This window comes from Bufo gargarizans, chromosome 5, assembly GCF_014858855.1.
Source record: "Bufo gargarizans isolate SCDJY-AF-19 chromosome 5, ASM1485885v1, whole genome shotgun sequence".
NCBI classification, from domain to species: Eukaryota; Metazoa; Chordata; class Amphibia; order Anura; family Bufonidae; genus Bufo; species Bufo gargarizans.
The window spans coordinates 447489685-447507346 of NC_058084.1; the positions used below are offsets into that span (position 1 = coordinate 447489685).

The window sequence follows — 17662 nt, forward strand, 5'->3', positions numbered from 1 at the left end:
AATAACAAAAAAAGTTAAAATGTCAGCAGCAATGAAATACCACCAAATGAAAGCTCTATTAGTGAGAAGAAAAGGAGGTAAAGTTCATTTGGGTGGTAAGTTGCATGACCGAGCGATAAACGGTGAAAGTAGTGTAGTGCAGAAGTGTAAAAAGTGCTCTGGTCATGAAGGGGGTTTCAGCTAGCGGGGCTGAAGTGGTTAAGGACTCAGCCCTTTTTCACCTTAGGACCAGGCCATTTTTTGCAAATCTGACCAGTGTCACTTTAAGTGATGATAAATTTAAAACGCTTTGACTTATCCAGGCCATTCTGAGATTGTTTTTTCGTCACATATTGTACTTAATGACACTGGTAAAAAAAAGTTAAAAAAAAATATTTTTTTTTGCATAAAAAAATGTCAAATTTACCAAAAATTGGGAAAAATTAGCCAATTTCAAAGTTTCAGTTTCTCTACTTCTGTAATACATAGTAATACCCCTAAAAATTGTGATGACTTTACATTCCCCATATGTCTACTTCATGTTTTGGATCCTTTTGGGAATGATATTTTATTTTTTGGGGATGTTACATGGCTTAGAAGTTTAGAAGCAAATCTTGAAATTTTTCAGAAATTTTCTAAAACACAATTTTTAGGGACCAGTTCAGGTCTCAAGTCACTTTGCGAGGCCTAAATAATAGAAACCACCCAAAAATGACCCCATTCTAGAAACTACACCCCTCAAGGTATTCAAAACTGATTTTACAAACTTTAACCCTGTAGGTGTTCCACAAGAATTAATGGAAATTTCCAGTTACAAAGCAAGGGTTAACAGCCAAACCAAACTCAATATTTATGGCCCTGATTCTGTAGTTTACAGAAACACCTAATATGTGGTCGTAAACCGCTGTACGGGCACACGGCAGGGCGCAGAAGGAAAGGAATGCCATGCGGTTTTTGGAAGGCAGGTTTTGCTGGACTGTTTTTTTTTTTTTTGTCACCATGTCCCATTTGATGCCCCCCTGATGCACCCCTAGAGTAGAAACTCCAAAAAAGTGACCCCATTTTAGAAACTACAGGATAGGGTGGCAGATTTGTTGGTAGTAGTTTAGGGTACATATGATTTTTTGGTAACAAGAAATAGCTGTTTTGGCACCGTTTTTATTTTTTGTTATTTACAACATTCGTCTGACAGGTTAGATCATGTGATATTTTTATAGACCAGGTTGTCACGGATGTGGCGATACCTAATATGTATACTTTTTTTTTTTTTTATTTATGTAAGTTTTACACAATAATTATTATTTTTTTTAAACAAAAAATATAATGTTTTAGTGTTTCCATAGTCTGAGAGCCATAATTTTTTCAGTTTTTGGGCGATTATCTTAGGTAGGGTCTCATATTTATGCGGGATGAGATGACTGTTTGATTGGCACTATTTTGGGGTGCATATTAGGGATCGACCGATTATCGGATTTACCGATATTATCGGCCGATATTCAGGATTTTGAACGCTATCGGTATCGGCATTTATTTTGCCGCTATTCCGATAGCGTATGGGGAACACAGATCGCGCTGCTGACAGCGCTCTCCGTGTTCCCTCAGCAGCAGCACAGGGGAGAAGGAGCAGTGTCTCCTCCCCCTGTGCTGCCGCCAATGAAAGGACAGGGGACAAGAGGAGGGGAGGAGCTATGGCCACTGCGCCACCAATGAAGCTTAATCTCTCATTTATTCATATACAGGAGGCGGGAGCTGGCTGCGCAGGATCACATACTCCCGACCTCTATGAGCTGTAGCTGCGATCTGCGGTAGTTAACTCCTCAGGTGCCGCGGATCGCAGCTACCGCTCATAGAGGTCGGGAGCCGGCTATGTGATCCTGCAGCCAGCTCCCGCCTCCTGTATATGAATAAATTAGAGATTAAGCTTCATTGGTGGCGCAGTGCGCCCCCAGTATTAAGCATTGGTGGCGCAGTGCGCCCCCCCCAAGCCCCCCCAGTATTAAGCATTGGTGGCGCAGTGCGCCCCCCCAAGCCCCCCCAGTATTAAGCATTGGTGGCGCAGTGCACCCCCCCCCCCAAGCCCCCCCCAGTATTAAGCATTGGTGGCGCAGTGCACCCCCCCAAGCCCCCCCAGTATTAAGCATTGGTGGCGCAGTGCGCCCCCCCTCCCCCCCAGTATTAAGCAGTGGTGGCGCATAGGGCCCCCCCCCCCACCCCAGTCGCAGTGCGCCCCTCCACAGGATCCCCTCTTCCCTGCTCCTCCGATCGGAGCCCCAGCAGTGTAATGCTGGGGCTCCGATCGGTCCATGGCAGCCAGGACGCTATTGAAGCCCTGGCTGCCATGATAAGCTCCATGCTGCTGTGTGCACAAAGCACACAGCAGCAGGGACAGTGTGAGCTATTCACCCTGATAGAGCTCTATCAGGGTGAATAGGACAAGGGTTCTAGTCCCTAAGGGGGCTAAAAGTTAGTTAAAAAAAAAAAGTTATAAAAATAAAAACACCAAAATATTAAATATAAATGAAAAGAATACACATTAACAATAAACATTAATTTTCAGCAGATTTGTGGGAATTATTTTTTTAAAAAATTTTTTTATGAAAATTCCCAGAATATCGGTATAAATTATCGGCCTGAAAGTTCACAAATTATCAGTATCGGCCCTAAAAAATCAATATCGGTCGATTCCTAGTGCATATAACTTTTTGATCGCTTGCTATTACACTTTTTGTGATGTAAGGTGACCAAAAATTGTTTATTTAGCACAATTTTTTATTTTTTACGGTGTTCATCTGAGGGTTTGGGTCATGTGATATTTGTATAGAGCCGGTCGATACGGACGCAACGATACATAATATGTATACTTTTTTATTTATTTATGTAAGTTTTACACAATAACAGCTTTTTTAAATAAAAAAATTTATGTTTTAGTGTCTCAATATTCTGAGCTATAGTTTTTACTTTTTGGGCGATTGTCTCAGGTAGGGGCTCATTTTTTGCGGGATGAGGTGACGGTTAGATTGGTACTATTTTGGTGGGCAAACGTCTTTTTGATCGCTTGCTGTTGTACTTTTTGTAAAGTGTAGGGTGACAAAAAAAATGGTTCATTTAGGACAGTTTTTTTTATTTTTTACGGTGTTCATCTGAGGGGTTAGGTCATGTGATATGTTTATAGAGCCGGTCGATACGGACACGGCGATACCTAATATGTCAACTTTATTTTTTTTCCCCTATTTTTTACCAATTTTTTTTTTTTTACTTTATTTGGGGAAAATGAAGTTTTTGTTTATTTTTACTTGAAACTTTATTTTTTTTTTTACTTTATTTTTTGTCCCACTTTGGGACTCCAACTTTTGGGGGTCTAATCCCTTTTACAATGCATTCCAATACTTCTGTATTGGAATGCATTGGCTGTATGAGTAATACTGTGTGTATTACTCATACAGCTTCCGGCCTGTGAGATCCAGGGGGCTGGATCTCACAGGCTCGTCACCGGAAGGCATCGCGCTGCCTTCCATGCCATCAGGTGCCCCCTAAAGCCGTATGGGGACCCGATGGCACCGCCGCCTGCCGGATAAGGTCTGAATTGACCTGTGGTTTGCGGCGATCGCCGATGCGGGGGGGGGGGGGGGGTGTCACATGACCCATCCCCCGCGGTGTTGTGACATGATGCCCGCTGAATGATTTCAGCGGACATCCTGTTCCGATTAAGGCTACTTTCACACTAGCGTTCGGGGCTACGCTTGTGAGTTCCGTTCAAAAGCTCTCACAGACGGCCCCGTACGCTTCCGTCCAGCCCTAATGCATTCTGACGCTGGGTTCACACCTGAGCGTTTTACAGCGCGTAAAACGCTCAAGACATGAAAACCAATGCTTCCCTATGGCCCTGGTTCACACTTGAGCGTTTTACAGCGCGTTTGAATGTGCTGTAAAACGCCCTACGCTCAAAAAAGTTCTTGAGCTTCTTTGGGGCGTTTTGTCGCGCGTTCCCGTACATAGACTTTCGGGAACGCGCGACAATGGGCGTACGCTTGTCTCTGTATGCGCGATTGTAAACGCTGGTACAATCGCGCATACAGAGCGCTCCTTTAGAACGCTCAGGTGTGAACCCAGGGTGAGTGGACACGGATCCGCTCAGAATGCATCAGTCTGGCAGCGTTTGGCCTCTGCTCAGCAGGTGGACACCTGAACGCTGCTTGCAGCGTTCGGGTGTCCGCCTGGCCGTGCGGAGGCAAGCGGATCCGTCCAGACTTACAATGTAAGTCAATGGGGACCGATCCGTTTGAATATGACACACTATGGCTCAATTTTCAAACGGATCCGTCCCCCATTGACTTTCAATGTAAAGTCTGGACGGATCCGTCTGAGGCTACTTTGACACTTAGAATTTTTTTTACAATATAATGCAGACGGATCCGTTCTGAACGGATCCACCGTCTGCATTATATGAGCGGATCCGTCTCAGACGGATCCGCTCTGAACGCAAGTGTGAAAGTAGCCTTACCCGCGCCACAATGTAGTTTTAAACTTGGGATGTACTGGTACGTCCTGGGTCCTTAAGGACTCGGCAAACATGGCGTACCGGTAGGTCCTAGATCCTTAAGGGGTTAAGTGGGTTTTGGAAATTTTCTGACAAATTTTAAGATTTGCTTCTAAGCCTTCTAACGTCCCCCAAAAATAAAAATGTTATTTACAAAATGATCCTAACATGAAGTAGACATATGGGAAATGTAAAGTAATAACTATTTATTTTAGGAGTTATCACTTTCTGTTTTAAAGGAGAAATTGAAATTTTAAAAATTGCAATTTTTCCCCCCAAATTTTTGATACATTTTGGTATTTTTCTTATTAATAAAAATTAAATATTTTGACTTAAATTTACCATTGTTATGAAGTAAAATATGTGACGTGAAAACAGTCTCAGAATGGCCTGGATAATTAACAGCGTTTTAAAGGTATTACCACATAAAGTGACACTGGTCAGATTTGCTAAAAATGGCCTGGTCCTTAAGGCCTCCTTAACACGAACATTTTTTGCGTTCCGTACACGGAACCATTCATTTCATTTCCGCAAATCACGTTCCGTGGCTCCATTTAAGTCAATGGGGCCGCAAATAAAACCATACGGAATGTACTCTATGTCTTAAGTATCCGTTTTGCGGAACCATCTATTGAAAATGTTTTGCCCAGCCCAATTTTTTTCTATGTAATTACTGTATACTGTATATGCCATATGGAAAAACGAAACGGAACCGCAGACACTACTGAAATGAAAAACGTGCTAATGGTGCAGCTGCCCAGAGGGTGTCCCTGCCTTCTAGATCGCTGTATAAACAAGGCTCAACGAGCGCTGTACAGGTCATTCTCAAAAAATTAGCATATTGTGATAAAGTTCATTATTTTCTGTAATGTACTGATAAACATTAGACTTTCATATATTTTAGATTCATTACACACAACTGAATTAGTTCAAGCCTTTTATTGTTTTAATATTGATGATTTTGGCTACAGCTCATGAAAACCCAAATTTCCTATCTAAAAAAATTAGCATATTTCATCCGACCAATAAAAGAAAAGTGTTTTTAATACAAAAAAAGTCAACCTTCAAATAATTATGTTCAGTTATGCACTCAATACTTGGTCGGGAATCCTTTTGCAGAAATGACTGCTTCAATGCGGCGTGGCATGGAGGCAATCAGCCTGTGGCACTGCTGAGGTGTTATGGAGGCCCAGGATGCTTCGATAGCTGCCTTAAGCTCATCCAGAGTGTTGGGTCTTGCGTCTCTCAACTTTCTCTTCCCAATATCCCACAGATTCTCTATGGGGTTCAGGTCAGGAGAGTTGGCAGGCCAATTGAGCACAGTAATACCATAGTCAGTAAACCATTTACCAGTGGTTTTGGCACTGTGAGCAGGTGCCAGGTCGTGCTGAAAAATGAAATCTTCATCTCCATAAAGGTTTTCAGCAGATGGAAGCATAAAGTGCTCCAAAATCTCCTGATAGCTAGCTGCATTGACCCTGCCCTTGATAAAACACAGTGGACCAACACCAGCAGCTGACATGGCACCCCAGACCATCACTGACTGTGGGTACTTGACACTGGACTTCAGGCATTTTGGCATTTCCCTCTCCCCAGTCTTCCTCCAGACTCTGGCACCTTGATTTCCGAAATAACATGCAACAGTCCAGTGCTGCTTCTCTGTAGCCCAGGTCAGGCGCTTCTGCCACTGTTTCTGGTTCAAAAGTGGCTTGACCTGGGGAATGCGGCACCTGTAGCCCATTTCCTGCACACGCCTGTACACGGTGGCTCTGGATGTGTCTACTCCAGACTCAGTCCACTGCTTCCGCAGGTCCCCCAAGGTCTGGAATCGGTCCTTCTCCACAATCTTCCTCAGGGTCCGGTCACCTCTTCTCGTTGTGCAGCGTTTTCTGCCACACTTTTTCCTTCCCACAGACTTCCCACTGAGGTGCCTTGATACAGCACTCTGGGAACAGCCTATTCGTTCAGAAATTTCTTTCTGTGTCTTACCCTCTTACTTGAGGGTGTCAATGATGGCCTTCTGGACAGCAGTCAGGTCGGCAGTCTTACCCATGATTGCGGTTTTGAGTAATGAACCAGGCTGGGAGTTTTTAAAAGCCTCAGGAATCTTTTGCAGGTGTTTAGAGTTAATTAGTTGATTCAGATGATTAGGTTAATAGCTCGTTTAGAGAACCTTTTCATGATATGCTAATTTTTTGAGATAGGAATTTTGGGTTTTCATGAGCTGTATGCCAAAATCATCAATATTAAAACAATAAAAGGCTTGAACTACTTCAGTTGTGTGTAATGAATCTAAAATATATGAAAGTCTAATGTTTATCAGTACATTACAGAAAATAATGAACTTTATCACAATATGCTAATTTTTTGAGAAGGACCTGTATATTCAAATCATGAAGCGCTATGCGCTTCCTGTCCGGGCCCGGTGGTCATGTAACCGCCGGGGCCGGGAGAGTGCAGTAGCTGTCGGGTCAGCCCTGCTCTGAGGCTGTACAGCACAGTACACCTCTGGGGTGTATTACCACTGTAACTGGGGCAACTATGTCAGCCCCAGTTACAGGAGAAATCAATAGTGGGAAGAAAAAAAAAAAGAAAAAAAAAGTGAAATTAAATGTTCCCCAGAGGTCTTGTATGACCTTTTGGGGGGACGCAAAAAAAAATAAAAAATTCAAAAATGTTTCACATGTAGAAAAAAAAATTCCCCAATTAAGTAATCAAAACATTTGATATAAATATATCAAATGATACACCCCGTCCGATAAACACCATAAAAAAAAAAAAATAAAAACTGTAAAAAAAAAAAGGCATTTTTGTCACCTTACATCACAAAAAGTGCAACTCCAAGTTATCAAAAAGGCATATGTCCCACAAAATGGTAACAATAAAACATTCATCTCATCCCGCAAAAAATTAGCCCCTATATAAGAAAATCGCTCAAAAAAAAATAGCTCTCAGAACACGGAGACATTAAAACATTTTTTTGTTTCAAAAATGCTCTTATTGTATTAAAGTGAAACAAATAAAAAAAAGTATATATTTTAGGTATCGCTGCGTCCATAACAACCAGCTCTATAAAAATATCACATGACCTAACCTTTCAGGTGAACACTGTAAAAATAAAAAAATTTAAATGGTGCCAAAAAAGCCTTTTTTGTCACCTTGTATCACAAAAATTATAACACCAAGCGATCAAAAAGGTCTATGCCCCCCAAAATAGTACCAATCAAACAGTCACCTCATCCTGCAAAAAATGAGACCCTAACTAAGACAATCGTTCAAAAAATAAAAGCTATGGCTCTCAGACTATGGAGACACTAAAACATTATTTAACTTTTTTCAAAAATGCTATTATTGTTTAAAACCTTAAATAAATAAGAAACAGTATACATATTAGGTATTTCCCCGTCCGTAACGATCGGCTCTATAAAAATGTCACATGACCTAACCCCTCAGGTGAACGCTGTAAAAAAAAACAAAAAAAAACTGTGCTAAAACAACAAATTTTTGCGTCATCTTGCCCCATAAAGTGTAATAATGAATGATCAAAAAATCCTATGTACCCAAAAATGGTACCAATAAAAACCTCAACTCTTCCTGCAAATAACGAGCCTCTGACAAGACGATCGGCAGAAAAAAAAATGGCGTTCAGAAAATGGAGACACAAAAATATATATATATAAAAAAAATGCCATGTCGCACAGCTGCCTACATTTGTAGGGTTCATTATATTCTTTGGGGGCGCAGTGGCCACAGCCCCTACCCCCCCCCCCCCCTTCTCAGTATTATCCTGTGATTGGTGGCCAGTGGCAGCCGCGGCACAGTGGGGAGGGAGGGACTGCCTCCTTCTCCACTGTACCGGCTGAGGGAAACGTGGTGCGCGCTGAGGGTGGCGCGTGCCATTTTCTCTAACTGATACTGATAGCAAAGCCCAGTATCGGATCGATCCGGGTCTAAGGCCTCTTTCACACGGGCCTCAGTTTTTTTGCCCGGATAAGAGGCGGGTGCGTTGCGGGAAAATGCGCGATTTTTCCACGCGAGTGCAAAACATTGTCATGCGTTGCACTCGCGTGAGAAAAATCGCGCATGTTTGGTACCCAAACCCGAACTTCTTCACAGAAGTTCGGGCTTGGGATTGATGTTCTGAAGATTGTATTATTTTCCCTTATAACATGGTTATAAGGGAAAATAATAGCATTCTGAATACAGAATGCATAGTAAAACAGCGCTAGAGGGGTTAATTTTTTTTTAACTCACCTTAGTCCACTTGATCGCGAAGCCCGGCATCTCCTTGTGTCTCCTCTGCTGAACAGGACCTGGGGTGAGCTGCTGCATTAAATACAGGTAAAGGACCTTTGATGACGTCACTCCGGTCATCACATGGTACGTCACATGATCTTTTACCATGGTGATTCACCATGGTAAAAGACCATGTGATGACCGGAGTGATGTCATCAAAGGTCCTTAACCTGTATTTAATGCAGCAGCTCACCCCAGGTCCTGTTCAGCAGAGGAGACACAAGGAGATGCCGGGCTTCGCGATCAAGTGGACTTAGGTGAGTTAAATTTTTTTTTTTTTTTTTTAACCCCTCTAGCGCTGTTTTACTATGCATTCTGTATTCAGAATGCTATTATTTTCCCTTATAACCATGTTATAAGGGAAAATAATAATGATAGGGTCTCCATCCCGATCGTCTCCTAGCAACCGTGCGTGAAAATCGCACCGTATCCGTACTTGCTTGCGGATGCTATGCGATTTTCACGCTTCCCATTCACTTCTATGGGGCCTGCGTCGCGTGAAAATCGGACAATATAGAGCATGCTGCGATTTTCACTCAACGCACAAGTGATGCGTGAAAATCACCGCTCATGTGCACAGCCCCATAGAAATGAATGGGTCAGGATTCAGTGCGGGTGCAATACGTTCACCGCACGCATCGCACCCGCACGGAAAACTCGCCCGTGTGAAAGAGGCCTAAAAGTATCATTTGGGGTTCGATACCCGATGCAACCCTAGTCGGGAGAGATAGCTGTCGGCTAATTGAATGTGTATGGCCGCCTTAAAGGGGTTTTCTGAGACTTTACTACTGATCTGTGGGGGTTCCCCTGCCGATCAGGTGTTTGAGAAGGCGCTGGCGCTCACAGTAGCGCTGCCGCCTTCTCCTTAAAGGTAATGGGGCTGAGCACAATACCAAGCACAGCCACTATACAATGTGCGGCACTGTGCTTGGTGAGCTGGGAGAAGGCTGTGACACTCACAGGAGCGCCAGTACCTTCTCCAACAGCTGATCGGCAGTGGTCCCGGGTGTCAGACCCCACCGATTTAGATAATGATGACTGTCTGTTTGCTGTGCTAAAAGTCCATGCGAGGAAAAGTTAGACCAGCACTGGATGTGGAATACATGGAGCGGCCGCGTTCCTGGGCGTTCACTTATTTGCTTGTGATTTGTAGAATCACTGAGACATTTTTGACATATTTGTGAGTAACCTTGGGGTGAACAATTTGCTGAAGATTTTTTCACCCTGGTTGACCGCTCCAGCAACCAGTTTAAACTTTCTAGTTGCGAGACAATAAGAACTTCCATAGACCACAGCGGACCACGTCCCGAAAGCCCGGGCACCAGCAGCAATTTTCTAGATGCACTTGATTTTCCCCAGAGTAACCCTTCGTGTGTCACGTACCCTGAAAAGAGGGTACACCCCCTGGAGCTGTATTCCATTTGTTCGGTAAGCCTTTATGTGAGCACTCGGAGGGGGCGAGCCGTATGACGTTTGCAACCCGTTGATACTTCCTAGCCTTATGTAGAGTGTTTCTTACCCATCAGGATCCATCAGCTACACATACTGCCCATTGGCTTTATTAGGTGTGATGTAAAGCTGCGCCCAGGAATTGTCCCCCAGCATCCCTATAGACACATACAACTGATTGATTAACATTTCTAATTTGATCTCGCCACCAGTTCCTTGCGGCGGACATCTGTGGTTGTTTAGCATTGCCCTGTGTACTCGTATATGGCTCCACTCAGCTGGAGCGGACGGCATGTGTTTGGCGGGGGTAATATGACCGTCAGTCAGGTGATAACGCCGTGTATTTGGGAACTTCACCACCTCTTGTGTTACATGTGTTTGTTCTCTTTATGGCTGTGTCAAAGTCCTGGGATCTTGTGTAACCACCACCAGTTTCGTGTCTGTGAAGAGGACATTTGATTCATGAGTCATGCATGTTCTCAAATAGTTTTCCAGTGAAGATGTCGTCAGTTTTGTACCATTTCCAGTCATCACTTTACCTCATTACTCACACCTGACAATCGTGGATATCACCGTGCAGAGCTGTATAATAGACGGGATCACGTACACTGGCATGCAAAAGTTTGGTCACCCCTGGTCAAAAATACTGTTACTGTGAATAGTTAAGCAAGTTGAAGATGAAATGATTTCCAAAAGCATAAAGATGAAACGCACTTTTCAATATTTTAAGCAATATCTGGGTATTATTTTGTTTTTGCACAACTTTGGAATTTGACTCTCTTTTAATGCCTGCCCATGTTTCTCTTCCTAGGTTACGATACCGTTAAGTCACCTCATTACTGCCTTCCACTCCCCCAAAACTGCAGCGTACTTTCCCAGTTCAGCGTCCATCCAGGTTCTTCAACGTGAAGTCACCGCTGACCCGGAGACCTGCAGCGCTGAGGTTTGTATAATTCTCCAGATCACGTCTTTGTCTGCTGTTGTGATTGTTTTTCTATGTTGCACCCCCCCCCCCCCCTACTTATTTTGTTTTTTATATAGCACTTACATGTTCCCCAGCGCAGTACAGAGATTGTCATGGCACTCATGATAATAATGTGGCCTCAGCGGTCACATTGACTTGAACGTTATATTGCAGCTGTAAAGCGTCGTTCAAGCCAATATGACCACTGAGGCCTCAGGCTATATCGTTCAGAGGACCCAGTGTCACGGCTGTGTCTCGGTCCCGGTGTAGTTTGCCGTGACACGTCTGCCGTGCATGCAGCTGCCTGGGGCAACGTGTTGTTTCTGCATGTGTGTATACAGCTCCTGTTTTCTGGCCTCTCCCCAGTCTGGTGGTTATGGGGTTTAGGTGTGGATCTGGGTGTGGTCTCATGGCTCTATTTCTGCCTGAGGTAGTGTGTGTGTGTGTTTTTTTTTTTTTTTTTCTTAGTTTTTTTTTTCGGAAGTGGGTGTTCCAAAAAAAACGACCTCAGGCATAAATAGAGCCATGAGACCACACCCAGATCCACACCTAAACCCCATAACCACCAGACTGGGGAGAGGCCAGAAAACAGGAGCTGAATATACACATGCAGAAACAACACATTGCCCCAAGCAGCTGCATGCACGGCAGACGTGTCACGGCAAACTACACCGGGACCGAGACACAGCCGTGACACCCAGTTGCTTTCTGGTTCCTTGGGGACTGGAGCTGGGTGGGAATGGAGCAACGGAAAGACTGCGGGCAGTTGAGTCTGCTTTTTTTATATTCAAGGACACAGATCCGGGGGCCAGGAGTTGTTTAAATTGCTGGTCTCAAACTAGAGATTTTGTTTGGCCGAGTAGGGGTCTATTTACATGTCCGTAGAATGGGTCCGAATTTGTTCCGCAACGTTGCATAACGAATCCGGACCCGTTAATTCTCTATGGGGCCGGAAGAGATGCGGACAGCACACAGTGTGCTGTCCGCATCCGCATTTCCATATTGCGGCCCCGATCTTCCGGTCCGCGGCCCCCGAAAAAAATAGAACGTTATATTCTTGTCCACAATTGCGGACAAGAAAAGCAGTTCTATAGGGGTGCCGGCCGGGTGTATTGCGTATTCGAAATACACTACGGACGTGTGAAAGTAGACTTCGGCGGATTTTAGGCTTTCAATGCCTGTTCATGATAAGGTCTAATGTGACAGATGCTGAACCACAGCAAATATCTATCGAAAAGCCGACCTGCCTCAAATCTTACTTACTTGGACTGTTGTCTGTGTTAAAAGGGGAGGAGCCTGATATTGGGATAAATGTTCAGATTTTTTTGTTATTAAAGGGTTTAAAAATCATCTGCCTGCACCTTTTTACATTGGGTACACACTGTACTGTCAGCTTGATGCTAAAACCAGTATTCCTTATGACAACAACCTGCCCCTTAGCTCACTTCCTTGTTCCCTTGCCAGCCCTGTGCATTATGGCCACCATGAGCCCTGAGTGCTGGATCGGTGCATGCGCGTTCTCCGACTCTAATGCAGCGTGTGGTCCACGATGCGCCATTGCTGATGTTCCCTCTGCAGGGCAGTGGGTAGTAGGCATGGTCATGTGAACTGACGATATGACGTCAGCACTGGTAAGGTCATGTGACCGGATGGGGAAACTGAATCTGGCCTGAGTAAATTTATTCTATCCTGCTAAAAGTTTGATTCAGGAATACTCCTTTAAGCCATTCGGTTTAAAACCATGGGAATTCGCTATTTTTTCCTGAACACTTATTGTGGATGCTTTAAAGTTTTTCCTCACCGTTTGGTGGTAAATGTTTGCGGCCGATCTCTCGTCTGGTATAAAACTTTTTTTTATTTTTCAGCCTCTTTTAAATCTCAGGGACCTTGGCTTGTCTGAGTTAAGGACCACTGACCTTGATACACTTGTGAACAGGCTGCTTCCTGGCTTCTTCTCCGATAAAAAGAAACCCCCCTCTTGCTGGCACACGTCATATGCCTCCGCAGAATCCTTCTTTGAAAACAAAAATGGTGAGTTCTGGTTGGGCTAAAGAAGCATACAGTCTGACTGTTGTTTTTCTTCTGCCTCCTATGCTGACGAACACTTGCACAGTTATGTACATATCTGCATTTTCAGGCTGATATTAAAAATATCGCACCCAGATAGAAATGTTGCGTTGCAGCAAACTCGGCATGCAGTTTGGTCTCAGGTAGATCTGTAAATGATCCTGCCACAAGAAGGCGTAAAAATGGTTCCCCTACTGCCCTTTAACCCTTTCACATATTTGGACGTCACTGTACGTCCAAATTGCAAGTAACTTGCTGCATTTGGACGTACAGTGACGTCCAATATGCTTACCGGGGCTGTGACACTATAAAGTGTCACAGCCCTGGAGTCTCCTCTCTCCCAGAGAGCAGACACCAGGGAAGATGGCAAGAGACCAATCAGAATGGTCTCTGCAGACTAACCAATCGGAGCGCTTCATTGAGAAAATGCCGATTCCAGGCTGTGACCTCCACGCTTGAGATCACAGCCTGAAATCAGGCAAGACCCCTGTCTGTCGTGCCACTCATTCATGTGCTGCCCGCCATACTGCTACTGCTAGCACCGATCTCGGCCGTTTAACCCCATAGATGCCGCGGGCGGCTGCTGACCGTGGCATCCATGGGGTTGAGCTCCCTCTCTTGCATCGGGCCGCCGCTGCTGCGATGGCCGCGGCCTGATGGATGCCATGTTCCTAAGGCTGATCAGACCTTGAGGGTCTGATCAGCCTCAGTGTAAGTGTAGCTCTGACTATACAGTGCATTGCAATAGATGACTATTGCAATGCACTGTATAGCTATCAGTCCCACTGGATCTTCAAGATCCAGATGGGTCTTGATAAATAAATAAAAAAGTGTAAAAAAAATAAAATGTAAATAAAAATTGTCTTTTCTCATATCCGTTCATTTATGTCATTAAACATTTTTTATAAAAAAAACTACACATAATTGGTATTGCCACTTCCATAACAACTTGATCTATAAAAGTATCATGTTGCTCATCCTGCGCGGTGAAGGCCGTAAAAAATAATGACGAAAAAAAATTATGGAATTGCTGTTCTATGTCATCTCGCGTCCACTAAAAAATAAATAACAAGTGATCAAAAAGACATATGTACCCCAAAATGATACTGATAAAAACTACAGCCTGTCCCGCAAATAAACAAGCCCCCAGACAGCTACATTGGTGAAAAAATATCACTTATTTTTTTATCACAAAAGTGATTTTATGCTGAAAAAGTAGTAAAACATAAAAAAACTACCTAATGTTGGTATCGCCATAACTGTATCAACCCAGAGAATAAAATAATCATATAATATTTACCACAAGAGGAACCCCACAAAAAATTGTCATTGCCATTTTTGATCACTTCAACTCCACAAAAAATTGTATAAAAAGTGATCAAAAAGACCAATGATACCAATAAAAACTAATAACCTATAAGTTTCTTAAGACATGGAAAAGCTGGATGACATTTCAAACTACCCACGACTATAAACTTCTTCTCGCTGCATAAGGTGTGAGGCTCTTGTCTATCTCTCTTGGCCCTTCCTTCCTTCTCCGCTCTTTCTGGACTGTTGTCTTTCTATTCCTGCCCCCAGGAGGTGTTGGGAGCAGTGGTTACATGAGGGTGTGCACACATTGCAAACTGGCTCTGGACAGCCCAGACAGACCTCCAGTAGAGACTATCATTTGGTTTGCCGGAAAACACAAGCATTCCCACAGTTTTGTCCACCATCCAGACACCGGTGGCACCTTCATTACACATTCCTGTCTGCCTGGACCATTTCCAGGAGCTTAGCAGAATGTATTGCCATTGACAGTCGGCTCCCTCACCATTGTTTGCAGTGTTGTCGTGAACAAGAATCCTGGACTGCTACAGACTGGAACTGTATAGTCTTTAGTGACCCAGTTTCTGTTTGGGATCCAACAATGGTTGGGTTTGAGTATGGAGGCCTTGTGGTGAATCTTTCAATCCTTCCTTAGCTGTGGAGGGACACACTACCCCAACTGTGGTGGGATCATTTGAGGTCAGTCACCCCTAGTAGTGATTAAAGAGGGGTGCTAACAGCTCAGGCAGCTCCGGTGTTAATTCCATCAGGCTGTTCCGGAAGACAGTGCCGGGAATCATCCGGACACTGCAGCATGCAGCGGTTTGTGTCTGGCTGATCCTCCGCATTGTCTACCGGATTTTGCGGCCGGATATCTGCCGGACCCCATTATACGTAATGGGGCCAGTGGGCATTCCGCAGACATCCGGCAGTGCCGCAGGTGTGAAACTAGCCTCAGCAATATGTGCAGGACATCCAGCAGCCACGTGTGTTCCTTTCGTGGCAGGGCTTTCAACTGGCATTGTTCAGCAGGATAATGCTTGTCCAACACCAAGGATTTTCCAGGAATGTCTGCAAGATTGTAATCCTTTCTTGGCCTCCTTGGTCACCAGATTTCTCACCAATCGCCAGTAATGGGACCATTGGAGCACCAGGTTCAGCAACCTACAGGTGTGCAGGGTCTACAGGACCTGCTGCAATATTTGTGGACAAATGTACCGGAGGATACTATACAGAACCTGTATGCCTCCATGTCGAACCTTATCTCATGTCGTATCCAGGCTAGAGGCCGTATCTCATGTCGTATCCAGGCTAGAGGCCGTATCTCATGTCGTATCCAGGCTAGAGGCCGTATCTCATGTCGTATCCAGGCTAGAGGCCGTATCTCATGTCGTATCCAGGCTAGAGGCCGTATCTCATGTCGTATCCAGGCTAGAGGCCGTATCTCATGTCGTATCCAGGCTAGAGGCCGTATCTCATGTCGTATCCAGGCTAGAGGCTCCTTAGAATTGTATTTGTAGTTTTCTTCAATAAATCTTTTGCTGTAAATATTGTAATCACTCGCATATATCATCATTATATTCACACATACAAAGTTTCATTTGATTCCAACAACTCCTTGGTGCTGAATGTTTGTCTGATGGTATAAATCTGTATTCAGTTTACTCCCCCTAGTGGCAGCCTCATTCTTGCATACTTACAAATGTTCTCTGAATCAAAGAAATGACAAATATATTACAATATAAATGTAAACTGCAACAATTCTACCAAAAAAATTGTTGTGGCCCCTTTTAAAAGGAGTCAGAATAAAAAGTGCATATTCTCACTACTCCTTTTAAGAACAGTTAAGGCTACTTTCACACTTGCGTTCAGAGCGGATCCGTCTGGTGTCTGCACAGACGGATTCGCTCCTATAATGCAGACAATGGGATCCGTTCAGAACGGATCAGTCTGCATTATGTTATAGAAAAAATTCTAAGTGTGAAAGTTGCTCAGACGGATCCGTCCAGACTTTACATTGAAAGTCAATGGGGGACGGATCCGTTTAAAATTGAGCCATATTGTGTCAACTTCAAACGGATCCTTCCCCATTGACTTATATTGTAAGTCTGGACGGATCCGTTTGCCTCTGCACGGCCAGGCGGACACCCGAACGCTGCAAGCAGCGTTCAGGTGTCCGCCTGCTCAGCGGAGCGGAGGCCAAACGGTGCCAGACTGATGCATTCTGAGCGGATCCGCATCCACTCAGAATGCATTAGGGCAGTACGGATCCGTTCAGGGCCGCTTGTGAGAGCCTTCAAACGGAAATCACAAGCGGAGCCCCGAACGCTAGTGTGAAAGTAACCTAAACGAAAGGTATGTTTGTGCTCTCCCCAGTCCCTGCTGGTGCTGTGAGCAGTTTACCATGATCGAAAGTGCTAATAGACTCTCTTTAAAGGGAAACTGTGGTGAAATCCGTGTTTTCCCATTAGGTTAATTATTAGACGGTGCCTCCCTAATAAATAGGCTCTGCAAATGCCCTACTGTGGATGCCTAAGGACAGACTTCACCACCAATGATTGATTAATTGCTTGATCTGCACTGGCTTGTGGCAATGAGTGTGGTCACCTAGCTTTCTTCAAAAGTGCCGGTGGCACATGTGTTATCAACCTTTTTAAAAGAGCGATTTCCATCACTTTATGATCTGTGACGTTTGACCTCTGGGACGCTTACTGATCCTGGAAATGAAGGGGCTGCGGGTCTATGAAGGCAAACTGGAGAACTGCGCAGTAGTGAATGGGGCCAGCTTCGGTGCAGAAGCCTCTTTATTTTCAGGATTGGTGGTCTCAGAGGGCCGGCCACCGCTCATTATAAAGTGATTACATGTGTTAGTGCAGGGGGACGGCAAACTGCGGCTCTCCAGCTGTTGTAAAACTACAACTCCCAGTATGCCCAGTCTGCCTGCAGCTATCAGCCTACAGAAGGGCATGATGGGGTTTGTAGTTTTACAACAGCTGGAGAGCAGCAGTTTGCCCATCACGGAGTTAGTGATATGCGGTCACTTTGTAAGATGAGAAATACGA

The 17662-nt window shown here is 44.4% G+C and overlaps 1 protein-coding gene across 1 annotated transcript in view; it reads left to right on the plus strand.

Annotated features, from left to right (window-relative positions):
• The window catches only part of YME1L1 (YME1 like 1 ATPase), a 70269-nt gene that overhangs the window by 10913 nt on the left and 41694 nt on the right, over positions 1–17662 (plus strand). Inside the window, exons 2-3 of the mRNA XM_044294997.1 lie at positions 11073–11204; positions 13091–13256. Coding sequence (XP_044150932.1) covers positions 11073–11204; positions 13091–13256 — 298 coding nt within the window. The remainder of the gene's footprint in view (positions 1–11072; positions 11205–13090; positions 13257–17662) is intronic.